This window comes from Apodemus sylvaticus, chromosome 6 (assembly GCF_947179515.1).
Source record: "Apodemus sylvaticus chromosome 6, mApoSyl1.1, whole genome shotgun sequence".
NCBI lineage: Eukaryota > Metazoa > Chordata > Mammalia > Rodentia > Muridae > Apodemus > Apodemus sylvaticus.
Window position 1 is genome coordinate 13,881,169 of NC_067477.1, and position 14,322 is coordinate 13,895,490.

Genomic DNA, 14,322 nt, shown 5'->3' on the forward strand with positions numbered 1-14,322 from the left:
AGGATGTGCTCTGCACCAGAGTGCCTATCTTCTGGAGAACTCCAGGCAGAATCATTTTCCACATACAATAGGTACTCAACAAATCTTCCTGGTGAAACTCTGCATAGGCTCTTACCTGGGATGTTTTAATGTGTCATAACTCAAGACTTCTCTTTAAAACCTCTAAGACTGATTCTTAGCCCTCTTTAAATATGAAGCCCAACTGTTCTGCCTCAAATATACAGGTATTGACTTGTCCCTATTTACTGACCTTATGAAGAGAAATTCTCATAGAAAGGCTGGCCCAGCAAGCACTGACTGCACAACTTAGTCAAAGATCATGACCTGGCTGCACAACTCCCTTAACTCATCTCCAGAACCCACGTCAAAGGTCAGGGGGAATGGCATGAGATTGCACACTCACTGTTGGGGAAGCAGGGACAGGTAGATCCCTGGAGAGCTCTGGCTAGCCAGCCTCTCCTTGTCAGCAAGGCCCAGGTTCCAGTGAGACTATGTCTCAAAATACAAAGTATAGCTCCAGAAGAACACAAGGCTGATCTCTGTTCTATACACGCGCATGCATGCGTGCACACACACACACACACACCCCACGTGAAAGGACAGCCTGAGAAGAAGGGCGTCACCTTGCCAGTCCTCATGTCCCAAGCTTTGATCTCAGAGCTGAAGCCGCCACATAAAAACACGTTGTGGTCTTTTGGATGAAATTTCAAGGTGGTGACTCTGAAGTCACTCTGACCACTGAACACTTGGGTTCCTGAAACACAGACAGACAGAAGAAGTGAGAAAGTATTCATACCACAAGTCTTTAAAGAGGAAGTGTTCACACAGCTCACCAGGGCCCCTGCAAACACAGGAGCATGGCAGCTTGCTCCCATTTCCTGTCAGATCCGCCAAGACCCAGAGCTAATGCAGGCGGCTGATCCCAGAACTCAACTTCTCCCACGTTCTGTGAGAGGGGCTTGCATTATCTCATTTAAACCATGCACCAACATGGCTCAGAACAGGCTGAGGGAGGTTCAGAGAGTTTCTCGGGCTGCATAGTAACACAGATTGTTTACCCAGGAGTCTAAAATCTAAAACTGGAGTTGGTTGGCATTTATTCCAGGATCATCTTACAATCCTCATGAAATTGGAGACAGATTTGTCACAGAGTGCAGCAGGTGTGGGCGACCTGGCATGCTGGGCCACAAATGGCAGTGACCCGCTCTGCAGCCCAGCCACAAAATGGACATCAGGTGTGGCACTCTGGGGTCTCACTAGCTCTACAGAACTTGAGACAGCCCTGGCCATTTTTCATATCATCATAGACAGTTGTCAAGTCCCTGTGCACACTGCAGTAACTATCTGGCACACACAGACACATATGGTGTGGAAAACAGCTGTCACTATGGTTTCCTAGAGGAAGCAATAGAAGCTTCAGAAGTGTCCATCAGTCAAGGATGGTTAAAGACAGCACTCCCCCCACTGCCCAGTATGACGTGTGCATCCTACAGCACTGGTGGGACTCTTATCTGTCACACTTCATTTGCCCAATCCCGCACCAAGAAACCAGACTAGCTCTGAGAGGCACCGCGCAGGAAAGCATGTCTCCTGACATGTCGATAGGGGCCAGGTTTACACACCAGGGACAGCACCCGCCAAAAACATAGAGGATGCTCCCCTCAGAGACGGCATAGGGACTGCCTCAGCCAGAAAGGAAATCTCGACTGCCTTTGGCTGCCAGGGCTCCTCCACTGAAGCAGGGCAGTGACAGAGCTGAAGACAGAAGCAGCTGACAGCCAGGGAGCTGGGACGATGGCTGTCAGGAAATGCTGGCCATACAAGCATGAGGCCCTGGGTCTGATCTCCACGCCCACAGTAAAGACTGGACTTGGTGGCACATGCTTGCAACCCAATATCAATGGGGAGGGGAGAAGTGGGGACAGCAGATCCCTACGGCTTGCCTGCCAGCCAGCTTCACCTAACCCCAGAGAGAGTGGCATCTCATTGGCTTGGCCACCTACTTCCATGTACCTGTACATAGGCAGGCCCCTGCAAACACAGAGCTGGCGTCAGAGACAGTGATGAAATGTCAGGACAGTGTGCTCTGCTTGCACCTAAGTGCTGGAAGGCTGTGTCTGTTCACTCTGGGAAGGAAGTACTCCCTGATGACTTCCTCGGTCTGCTGACCCCATACACCGAGTAAGAACTCGGCCAGCTCCATCTTGTCCGGTAAGGAAATGAAACTCATCAATCATGGCTTATGAGAGTCACAGAGGGACAGATGCAACGGCCAGAGCTGCTGTCTTCAAGCCTGCCCATCCCCATCCAGGGCCTTAGCAGGCTTCGCTGGCGGGCAGTGGTTTGTAGATGTGTGACAGAATGCACCAGTGTGCCAGCAAAGCATCGACATGGGTTTTAAAGACTTCTTTTTAAAAAAAAATTGTGTATTTCTGTGTGTGCTTGTTTGAGTGTATGCGCGCGTGCGTGTGTGTATGTGCGTATGCGTGTGTGTGCGCGCGCGCACGTGTGCGTGTGCGTGCGCCAGCAGGAATAGGCCAGGAGAGGGAGCTAAGTTCCCTGCAGCTCTGTGGTTACAGGCCTGACGGGGGATGGCCCTCTGAACAAACAGTATGTACTTTTAACTACTGGGCAAACTCTCCAGTCCTATTATCAGCATATTTTAAAAAACCAAAAATGGATATCTTACAGAGTGAGGCAAAATAAAACAACCAATTTTAAATACATCTTATGCCATGTATTAAGAGCATCAAACAACTTTTTAAAACATTTTTTAATTAATGTCAATGAATGTGCTTGTCCACAGAGAGGTCAGAGGATAACCCGTCGTAGCCTGTGGGTGCTGTGTTGGATCTATCCTTCAGCCATTCAGGTCCCTGTTCATCAGACTTGGCCACAGATGCCTTTGTCTGCTGAGCTGTACTGCCAGCAACTTCCTTGAAAACATAAAAGCGCAACAGACCCAAATATGGCTTCTCTTATCTAAATGTAGATACTGTCCTGTGACCCAGGGCTTGAAAGCTATTCAACTGTAGTTTCTATTTACCCAAAGAACACAGAGTCCAACAGAGTCTCCTCACAGGGATGTAGGCTACTGTCCACTGCCCAATGACACAAAGGACTTAGAACCCATTTTCTCTAGCAAATAGGAGCCCCCACAACTAACCAGAAGGTGTTATTACTATATTCCTGTGTTTCAACATTTCAGTTTAAAGGCAAATGAAATATTCATTTAAAGGATTTTAAGCCAGGTCAGAAAACCACTGATCCACAGGTTGGGCTAGGACAATAGTTAGTTGCTTTGGTTTTGTTGGGTTCTTTTCTTTTGGTGCTAGGAATGGGACTCAGAGCCACAAATGTGCTAATGAGCAAGCTACCACTGAGCTAAACTTCCCACCCCCAAAGTATAGTCTTTAATAGATGACACTTAAATAATTTTTAGCAACACCAATTGAATAGACCTGCTTTCAGGTAGCGGGCACAGCTCTGTGGTAAAGCTGTGCTCACTATGCCCAAGGTGCTTGGCTCAAATGCCAGCACAGGGGGGAAAGAAAAGAAAAAAAAGGAAGGAAGGAAGGAAGGAAGGAAGGAAGGAAGGAAGGAAGAAAGAAAGAAAGAAAGAAAGAAAGAAAGAAAGAAAGAAAGAAAGAAAGAAAGAAAGAAAGACAGACAGACAGACAGACAGACAGAAAGAAAGAAAGAAAGAAAGAAAGAAAGAAAGAAAGAAAAGGCTGTTTCAAAACATACTCTCTAGAGTGAAAAATAATAATTATTAATTTTAAATTTGGGGGATGAGGGGAGATAGAAATGTGGGGTTCCCTTGGGGCTCACTAGCCAGCCATGCTAGCTGAACCAGTGAGCCTCAGGCTACAGAACAAGCGAATGCCCGAGAGGCGGGCTCCCCCTTTGTCATTCATTGCTCCTTTCCTTCAAGGTGTCTTCCTGCACACTCAGGTTTACACAGTACTACAAAGAACAAATACTTGATCACAGTAATCTTTAAAAATAATGTTAAAACAATTCTCTGGTATACATATAATTTTACTCTTTACTAAAGATTAGAGCAAATTTGCATTCTAATAAGATGGATTATCTATTATTATTTATTTTTACATAAAGAATTAAATGTTCTAGGACTCAGGAAGCAGAGGTAGGACAGCCTGGACCACACAGTAAGTTTCAGACCAGCCTAGGAAACAGAGCAAGACCCTAACTCAAAGAATAAACAACAAGTATATCTGATACAACAGGATATACTCTACCTTTAAAGTTAAAGGATGTTCAGCTATGCCAAGAATGGCACTTTGCATGAATCCATTTAAAAAAGGGCAGAAGTATAGCTAGAGCTATTTCAGAAACTGATGGAAACTCTGTCCCAGGCCAAACTCATTCAACATTTTTTTATGAATCTGATTTTAAGAATAATCTTAAAGTCACTTTAACACAATATAAGCCACGGATTCCTAACTATATCTACATGCTGAGGGATATAAAATACTCAAAGTTCATTGTTCCACAAATGGAGCTGCTACTTTTCTGCAAGAGCACAAACCCTTTTTTTTGTTGTTGTTGTTTGTTTGGGTTTTGTTTTTGTTTTGTTTGTTTGTTTGAGACAGGGTTTCTCTGTGTAGCCCTGGCTGTCTTGGAGCTCACTCTGTAGACCAGGCTGGCCTTGAACTCAGAAATCCGCTCCCCTCTGTCTCCCAGACTGCTGGGATTACAGGCGTGCACCACCACTGCCCAGCTCTCGAGCACAAACTTTTTTGCACATAGGGTTAGCACAGCACGGCACACACAGCCTCGTGCCCGAGCTGGGGCACTTGGGTGGGTCTGGGCGGCATTAATGCTGCCTGACAGCAGGCGTGGTGCACAAGGCCCGTGATGTGTGCCCAGACTGAGGCTGCAGGGAAGCTGCGAGACACAGCGTGGCTGAGTGCTGCAAAAAACATCTTGGATCCATCACTCGTCTGAGCTTGAATTAATTTTTGGTCACTGCACACTCGGAAACCCTCAACAGCTGCTGAATGTTTCGCAACCCCACACTTAGTTACGCGACCCTGTTGAGCTGTGATCACAGATTTAGAAGCTAGGCTGTAGAGAAAGGAAGACAGCCTTTTAAACCTGCAGCTCTATTTTTGTTTTGTGTTATGCTGTTACTCAGGGACCCCGGCCGACTGTGGGTGCCTTGTTATGGTCACCGTGCCCTCAGACAAGCACAGTGAGCTAACCTAACTGGGATGTGCTTTTTTTTCCAGTTTACTCTTATTTTTTTATTATTAAAATATTCTTTATTATTTTTTTGTGAGTGTATGTTTGCACATGCAGATATGGAGGCCAAAGGCTCAGTGTCTTCCTGACTTACTTTTTGAGAGCCTGTAGCTCATCAGTTAGGCTAGACTGGCTGGCCAGCATGTGCAGGTGCTTGCCTGTCTCCACCTCCTCAGGGCTGGGATTAAGGCAGGCGCCACCTCCCCTGGCTTTTACAAGAGTGTGGGATCCCAAGTCAGTTCCTCCCTCCTGCTTGAGAGACAGGTACTCTACCCACCGTGCCATCTCTCCAGAAACTCTTCCACACCCTTAGGCTGCAGTCGGGGATCAGACACCCAGCAGACAGACAGATAGTAAATGACCCACCAAATAGAATAGGGAGAGAGTGAATCTCTTCCCTTCTGCACCCCAGATCTGGAACGTACTGCCCATCCTCAGACCCAAAGCAAAGGGACACTCTCCCTGTGGGGAGCAGATGCTCTCCTGGGTCCTACAGTGTAGGACCAGCCATGTTCTTCATTTCAAAATGGCAACAGGATGCTTGTTAAAAGGTGGTGCCACACCTTGCTGAAGACAGAGAAGGAGGGAGAGACTGGGCTGCTGCTGGAAGGTGATGATTGAAGCGTTCCTGCTAAAAAGAAAAAACCAAAAACATATTTCCCTCAACTTCTAAAGATGCCGAAAATCTATCTGAAAGGCTAAAATTTTCCACTTAGAAAGAGGCTGTCAAGTGTGTTTCCTACTTCTAAGAGCTGGGGCTTTGCTATCTTCTGTGTTGAAGGAACCCAAAGCTAAAAGACTCCTAATAAGCTAACAGGTACCTAATGGGAAACACTAGAAAAAAACAGCTGGAGGCTTCAGTTCAGAAATCAGCATGGCAGCATCCCTGTCACCTGGCTGGAGGCTGGAGACAGGGTGACAGACAGGCTGAGTGCCAGAGAGAGCCATGCCCTGGACCAGCCCTTCGCTGGCCCTTGACTGCTGTCTCTGCGGTCAGGAGGCCTGAATGTAAGCGTCATGTAAAGCGCTCTGGAGGAAGCAGCCAAAGACAGACTTACTGAATTCATCTGTGGATAAATTAGAAGCTAAAGCAAGGGACGCTGGGCTCTCACTGTGGGAACCTTAAGAGACTGATGAGTTTAGAGCTTCCGCACGAGGCCTGGAGGATATAGCAGGCCTGGGCTGGCTTCTGCCTTTGCCAAGGAGACTTGCAGAAAGCCTGGGAGATAAGTCAACAAGGAGAGGCTTAGCCAAGAGCACGAGCTGCTCTTGAGGTGAAGGTCTTTCTCCTGGAATCTCCCAAATGGCGGCCTGTCCATCAGTCCCCTGGGCGGTGCTTCCTCAGCACTTGGGCTGGCTGTAACAGACCTTTCACCTTGGGAGTATCTTGCTTGTCTGCTTGTTATAGGAAATTCTGTTTATTCACTGCAGGCTTATAGGAAATTGAGCTTTAAAATATGTAATCCATTGGCACTTGGCTGTATTGATCTGGTTATAATGAGCTCAACCAGTATAAAAACTGTTTGGATCTTCTTGGAGTTAAGAAAAATTACTTCTTTTCCTTTTTGGATCAATAATGATACAAATAGAAAATATGTTTCTGGGCTTGGGGTGGGGGTGGGGGGCATCAGCAGAATACTTGCTCATGAGTCTGAGGAGCCAAGTTCAATGCACAGCCCTAGAATAAACCATGCTTTAAATAAAGCCATGGCCCAAGGACTCCACAGAAACCCTGGGTGCTCACTCTGCAGACGCTACCACTTCCTTAGCTTCTTCATCCAGAAGCACTGAGGGGCTGGGTGGCCCTGGGCAGGCAACTGCTTGGGGCTGGGCCTCTTCCTTTATGGAGAGAGGTCAGAAGTCAGGCTTCCCTGAGGCAGCCCCTCAGGTAGCTGGGGTAGTATCACCTACTCTGAGGTCACAGTGGAAGGGGAACCATCGTGTACACTAAGCCTGCCCCACAGGTCTGTCTGGATCCTGTACCTGTTACATGACAATCCTGGGTAATGACAGGAATGAATCTGAATCTCAGAGCTGAGGAAAGGGAGTCTGGTGGGGAGAGAACATCTGGCCCTAAGGCCAGCCACAGACACGGACTGGTCTGACCCCAAAGTCCCTCTGTCTGCCTCCCGCCTCCAGACCCGCCAGCGACTGTGACCTTTCCTCCTCCGTGGCTCTTTGTTCCTCACCACAGACTCACGAACGTGTAGGGAAATTGTTGACAGGGAAAAGCTTGTGCTGTTGGCCCGTGGTAATTGAGCCTATGTTCCCAGGCAGCAGGCATATGACTCATTCCACTAAAATCAATATCGTTACACCATCCTCTGGGAAGTATTCAGCCAGCTGTAAATTTAACCATCCTGACTCAAAGTTAACGAGAAAAGAAGCTTGCTAACTTTCAAATCACCCTCTGTGTACCACGAGCAGGGGCCATGTTGGCATGTGGGCAGAGGCCAGGCAGGATGTGGGCTGAGGGCCAGGTAGGCCTTGTCTGCATGCCCACTGGCGTGGCTCTGGGCTCAGCAGCAATGCAGCTCAGAGCCTGATATCCTTATTGCAAAGCCATGCTCAAAACTACCCTTCAGGGGTGGGTGTGAGAGTAGACACAGCAAAAGCAGGAGCAAGCCCTGGACCAGACAGACAGACAGTAGGACCACATAGACAGTGGCTGCAGGAGCAAGACCTGGACCAGATAGACAGTAGGACCACATGGACAGTGGCTGCAGGAGCAAGACCTGGACCAGACAGACAGACAGTAGGACCACATAGACAGTGGCTGCAGGAGCAAGACCTGGACCAGATAGACAGTAGGACCACATAGACAGTGGCTGCAGGAGCAAGACCTGGACCAGACAGACAGACAGTAGGGCCACATGGACTGTGTGGTAGCTGGCAGCTGCCATCCTATTCCTTCCAAGCCCAGCCATTTTCAATCATCTATCTGGACAAAACTGAATGTCTTAATATTAGGAGGTGGGGAGTCAGCTTGCAGACCAGCTGCGTTTGGCTGGACGCAGCTTTGTTGGAACACATTGGTCACCATGCTAACATCAAACAGATCCGGGGCCGGTCAACACAGGGACCCTAACCTGAGAAGGACCAGTTGTTCACTGATGGATGCTGCCCACATAGAGGAGAAACACTGTAAGCCCCTTTCAATCAAAAAAAGCATGCCAGGGCCTGGGCGTCACCTTCTTCATACGGAGGGCTGGCCTGAGTGTCCTAGCAATGGATCAGAACTGGTTTATGGAGATGAAGAAGCCCTCCCTAGACCAGAGCCAGTGAAGGGACGCTTAGTTTCCAGGAGAAGGGGTCATAGATGACAGACACATGCAGAGGGGGTTAAAAGAAAGGGGTTGAAGGAAGGGTCTTGTGTCATGGCTAACAAAGGTGGGGGGTGGACAGCTAGTCACTGGGCAAAGGTGTACCTGAAGGACAGTGGCCAGGTGCCATCATCAATTCAAACCCTGCAAGAGATGCCAGCAGTATCATGGGCCTACAGTGGCAAATAGACAAAAATGCCAGTCTGAAAGCAAACCTATCGACTGGGGGCTGCGACAGCCAGCACAGTTTCCTTTCTAGATTTCAGGGGCGCTAAAGGTCATCCTGAAATGTGCCAGGGAAACCTGCGTGTGCCCCAAGGCCTGAAGACCTACAGAGGCGCTGGCTGTGGCATAGCACTTGCTTCGAGCACAGCTGGAGCTAGCGGCACTTCAGCGGCTTAGCCTCACTGAGCCTTCTCTACAGCCTCTCCTCCAAAGCCTCTCCGCCATGGCCTTCATTTGAACACTTCTCTCTCTTCCTATGCCAAGAGCTCTGAAGCTGTCAGGGCCAAGCCTGTTCCTGCTGGAGCATAGCTGTCCACAGCTCAAGAAGCATCCTTCAGTGGGCCACTCCATCAGAGGGGTCAAGGGAGCTCCTGCAGGCACTCCATTCTCCCAGGGCCTGTTTTCTGTAGATTCTCAGCCACCGCCTGGAGACAGCCCAGCACCCTGCCAACAGTCAGGCCAAGGAGGATTGTCCAGGGCAGGGAGGGGTGTGAGAGGCACACTGGTCCATGTATGGACAAGATACCTTTGCCAGCCACATAAGCCCAGGCTACATCCAACTGTCACCAACAGCTTTTTGGTTGACCTCAAAGTCATCAAATACACAAAGCCTCAATTGCTGCATTTAAAAAAAATGGAGATAGAGATAATGTCCTCCCAGGCCAGGGGGACACAGCATGTCACCCAAGCAGAGGGCCTGACCCATTCCCCGTGCCGGCTCAATATGGGCCTAGTGGCCAAAGGGACACCAGGGCTACGGCAACAAGCCACTGTCTGTCTTTGTAGAATCAGCCGTAGTCAAGATGGGGCTGAAATCACTTCTCAGGAGAGGAGTGGCCCTTTAGTGTGAAGCTCCATCTGGCCAATCCTTCCCACACACCATGACCCAACAGAAGGCACAGGGACACAAACATGAAAGGAGGTGGTCAGGGCAATGAGCATCTCAGAGAGAAGGGCGGATGGCCCTAGCCAAGAATTCCTAGAGTTCTTCAGAGGGATCAACTATAGGGTCTGCACACCCACCTCAGACCGCAGCTAGACAAGGCATGTGTCACCCCACAGCCAAGAGGACCTGCCGCCCACCACTAAGAAGTGCAACTCTGAGGGGCTGGCATCAGCAAGAGGAGCCTTCAGAGCTGAGGGACTGCAGAGGGACTCCAGGGAGATGATCTTCATAGCTGATCGGTATGCAGGACAGGTCACACACAAGGCCAGTGACACTCAGGGCCTGGGTGGTGTCTGCCAGTGTTCCCCGAGGCTGCCTGTGCCTAATGTAGCAGAGTCGTTCGTTAGGGAGATTGCAGACGGAAACAAGAGCGCCAAAAATAATTAATCTGTGAGCAGATTTGATTAAGTGTTGATTCATGGCTGTTCCGTAAGCCAACAGCCCGTCAGAACTATAAATTAACGAGATAAAATGGCGCTGGCCCTCCATATTTCAGGCCGGGTATTGACATTTTAGAATCCACAGATTTTTAACTGTATTGATTGAGGACACCAGGATAAATAGCCTTGGCACCAAATTCCCATTAATGACAATGGGCACCGAGTGACTAATTCCCAAAGCACTGCAGAGAGAACGCCCTGCGCTGCCTTCTCCTGGCAGGGCGCTCTAATTAGATTGAAATGAAAAAGCCAAATGGCCATGGGCGGGAGAGGCAGAGGAAGGAAATGGAGGATGAGACTTGGGGAAAAGAAAGAACAAGACTAGTCAGAAGCAGACAAAGGCCGTGGGCTGCACACGTGCTGAGAGTGCTCCTCGCACGGCACGGGAGCAGAGACGGTGTGCAGACATATGGGTGCCCGCCCTGGCAGCCCCTGGGAGCGTCATTATTCAGGATGGGGGACCCAGCCTCAGCTCTCCAGTTATACAGATGTGAGCCAGCTCTGTTCAAGCAATGGACAGAGACCACCACGGTGCCACAGCCTCGAGGACACACACTTGCCAGGGTATGGACGGAAACCAGTGGCTATCCTCACAGGAGAGGCCTCATCTAGGGGCCAGAGGTCTTCCTTGAGGCTGGGTTAGCTCCAAATAACCCATCAACTCTGTCTTCTCCGGGGACAAGAGACATCCAGCATAAGTCTTACACACAGTAGGTATACAATAAATAACAAAGCAATGTAATGAAAAGATCTCTTCAGTACCTGAGCCCCCATACAGACGCTGTTCCCAGCAGAGAAGGATGAAGTGCCTTCAGCCACTCCCTACTGGATGGCGACTCTCAGCAGTGGGCCATGCCTTTCTAGCTACCCTACACACAAGAGCCCCTTGGAGCCCTGTCAGCATGCTGCCCTCCATGGTCTACCACACCTGAAGGGACAGCGTCTCGTCTCCCCTCCACTGAGCCACACGTCACATGATAGCAGCTGCAGTTGCAGGTCCCCCGAGCTGTAACACACACTTCATGATCCACTGCAGCCCCAGACATGTCCTCTGTCTGCCGACTGTCATGTGTGGCTCTCCTCTCACCCATCGCTGCTGACAGGCTCGGCAGTGTAGGCTAGACCCCATGTCCAAGGGTCCCCTTGCTGTCAGTGAATGGGCCAAGCCAGGCTGCTGGATAGAACCTGCCTGGGAAGGCTGCTTTGGCTGGCTTCTTTTCCCCTCCCTACCTCACAGAGGGATCCTGAGGATCTGTCCACAGGACCACCACCCCCAACCCCCTCCAGATACATGGCAGGGTTACACTGGGAAGATCCCCTCTGAAGACTCAGTTCCCTATGAAACTATTTCTCCCACATGGGCTGACAGGGATTCTAAACTGATGCCAACAAAAGGACACCGTGATATTTCAGTCCCAATTACACTGCAGAAGTTGATTAAAAAGCTGCCACTTTATCCGGCCTTACAGCTTGGTGCTGAGACAACCTTGGCTCTGTCCTTTGCTGACTGGCAGAGGACTGGTTCCAATGCTTTGTAGACAGCTGTGGTGCCACTGGCAAATGATAATCATGCCCATTGGGGAAATGAGTCTGTCCTGAGGCCTCTGCCACACCATCACCATGGATACTTTGCAGTCAGGACCCTCTGACGCCTCCCCAGTGAGGGGGCTGCCAGCTGACCTGGGACAGTTAACATATCAGGACACACCTGTTTCGAGGTCTGTCAGGTGCAGGGCAAAGTCGAAGCCGCCACTGAGGATGCGCCGGCCACAGGGAGACCACCGTGCAGCCCTTACGGCCTCACTGTGCACAGAGTAGGTCTGCAGGCAGTGCCCCGAGTCCACAGCATTCCATACCTGCAAGGGAAAGAAAACCAGGCAGTGTCAGACACTGTGATGAAGGCCTTCAGGAAAGGGCTCCTGGGGAGTAGGGGCCCATTATTTCACAGTGAAATAGCAGCTAGAGTCTCTTTTCCTCACAGCAATGCACAGGCTTCTTTCTGCAGGGTGAAGGAAACAGCATTTCCTGTCTCCACTCAGCCTTCACAACCTGCTCCTACCTGCTGACCAGACATCATCACAGTCCCTGCCTCCTACAGTCTGCTACCTGTCCTGGAATGGAGAGAGCCTACAGCCAGGCCATAGTCAAGGGACCCGGAGAGGGGCCAGCCCCAGAGCTCAAGGAGCAGTCATGCCTCTTCTTAGGAGGTGGGTACCTCCCCTCCCCTGCATCCTGGCTCCCCACAGGGAATGAGGGTCCAGGAAGGAGCCCAGTATGCACTTGACTCCTGCAAGTAGCTTACAAGCCCAGACACAGAGCTACAGTGCCACAGCTGGCAGGCCTGGGTCATGCAGGTGCTTGGCTCTGGTCCTGCTCAACACTGCAGGGTGGAGAGGAAACACTGTAAGCACCTCTCCTTGAGTCTGGCTGCACATGTGACAGACAAACCCAGTCACTCCATATTGCTGGGCCTCAGTCTCCCCTTTCCATGAATTGGAAACAAAGGCACCACCCCAGATAGGAGTAAGGCTGGAGGTGGGGTCAGGTCCTCAACAGAAGGGCTGCCGGACATGCTGGCTGGGGCTTGCAGGGACTAAGGTTCTGAAACAACAATGATCCCTGACACTAGTTAACCACACTTCCTTAGTAAGAGAAAAGCCCAAACAAATACACCCTCACACTTCCACACACCTGCTCCCAGCGCAACTCCCACTGAAGGTGAGCTAACTGCCTGTCCCAAAAATGCAGCCAGCCTTCTGAGAGGTTTCCTGTGAATAAGTAAATGTCTAATCAAGCAAACAAAAGGTCATGAGAAGCCTTCACAGAAAGAGGGGAGCCCCTGCTCCTTTCTTCCATAGCAAGGTCAGGAGCTAGGTCTCAAACTAAAAAGAATTTAAACCAAGAAGCAGCAGAGGTTCTGTTTAAAAACACAGAAGAAACAAAGGAGGAGCTGCGAGGGGATGGGGGGCGGGTAGAGGGGGGGAGTGAAGGCCGGGCTTGGGAAGTGAAGGCTGGGGAGTGAAGGCCCGGGAGTGAAGGCTCGCAGCAGAGAGCACAGTGGCTGCAGCTTCAGAGCTGTGTGCTAGACCAATGCTGACAGAAAACTTAACTGAGCAAGGGAGACTCTGCAGGGTTCACATGGTTAGACAGTAAGAGACCAACATTAAGTACACAGGACAGTCGCACTTACAAAGTATGACTTCATTTCTAAGAGGCATGAACTACAGCAACATACTAATTAGGCTGGCTAGCATAAACACAAAGCAAAGACACTTCGTGTTAGCATGGACGCAGAGAAATCAGAACCCCTACAATACACTGCTGGTGGGGCGGCCATGATGGACTGCAGCCTGCCTGGGGGTTCCCAGGACCCTGGAGGGTTTCCGTATGACCTAGTATTTTGCTTCTGAGAACAAACCCCAACTTCTGGGACTGGGGGCTCAAGGAAGCTTGCCTTTCTTCACATGGAGAGAGGGAGGGAGGAGCCCACTTGTCTACAGCCAGGTGGGAGAATAAACAGGCAGCAGCCCTGGCACACAGGGCTGTGCCTCTTAGACAGGGCTCCCTGTTGGCTATAGTCGGCTGACAGTGATGACAGTGTTCGCAGTGGGGCAGACAAGAGAGGATGAACTCTGGCAGGTTTCCCTCCTTGGTGCTCCCTGAGTAGTCAGAACCACAGGGAGTAAACAGAAAGCCAGCTGCCCAACAGTATGAGCTACTGTGATTATCTTGTTACATTTTACCTTATTTGGCGGGTTTTGAATTTTCAGGGGGGGGGGTGTGTGGTTTTGGTTTGTTTTTGTTTTGGTTCTTCAAGACAGGGTTTCTCTGTGTAGCTAGCTCTGGCTGTCCTAGAACTCTGTAGACCAGAATGGCCCTGAAATCACAGAGATCCGCCTGCCTCTGCCTCCTAGTGCTGGAATTAAAGGCATGGGCCACCACTACCCTACCACAGTGTTGTTCTTGGTTTTGTGTTTTTAAACACACACAAGAAGTGTTGTATTGTTTAATCATTCATTTGTAGTAAGACAGCTCTCCCCCACCCACCCCCCCAAAAAAAACCAAAACCATGAGCTTAGGATGGTTATCCTCTCTCTGCATGGCCAGGAGCTGTGAACAC

The 14,322-nt window shown here is 50.0% G+C and overlaps 1 protein-coding gene across 2 annotated transcripts in view; it reads right to left on the reverse strand.

The window, feature by feature from the left end:
- The window catches only part of Wdr25 (WD repeat domain 25), a 129,297-nt gene that overhangs the window by 33,172 nt on the left and 81,803 nt on the right, over positions 1 to 14,322 (reverse strand). For both annotated transcript variants that reach the window (XM_052185034.1, XM_052185033.1), the window contains exons 4-5: positions 11,911 to 12,058; positions 624 to 754 (exon numbers count right to left, since the gene is read on the reverse strand). In XM_052185034.1, coding sequence (XP_052040994.1) covers positions 624 to 754; positions 11,911 to 12,058 — 279 coding nt within the window. The remainder of the gene's footprint in view (positions 1 to 623; positions 755 to 11,910; positions 12,059 to 14,322) is intronic.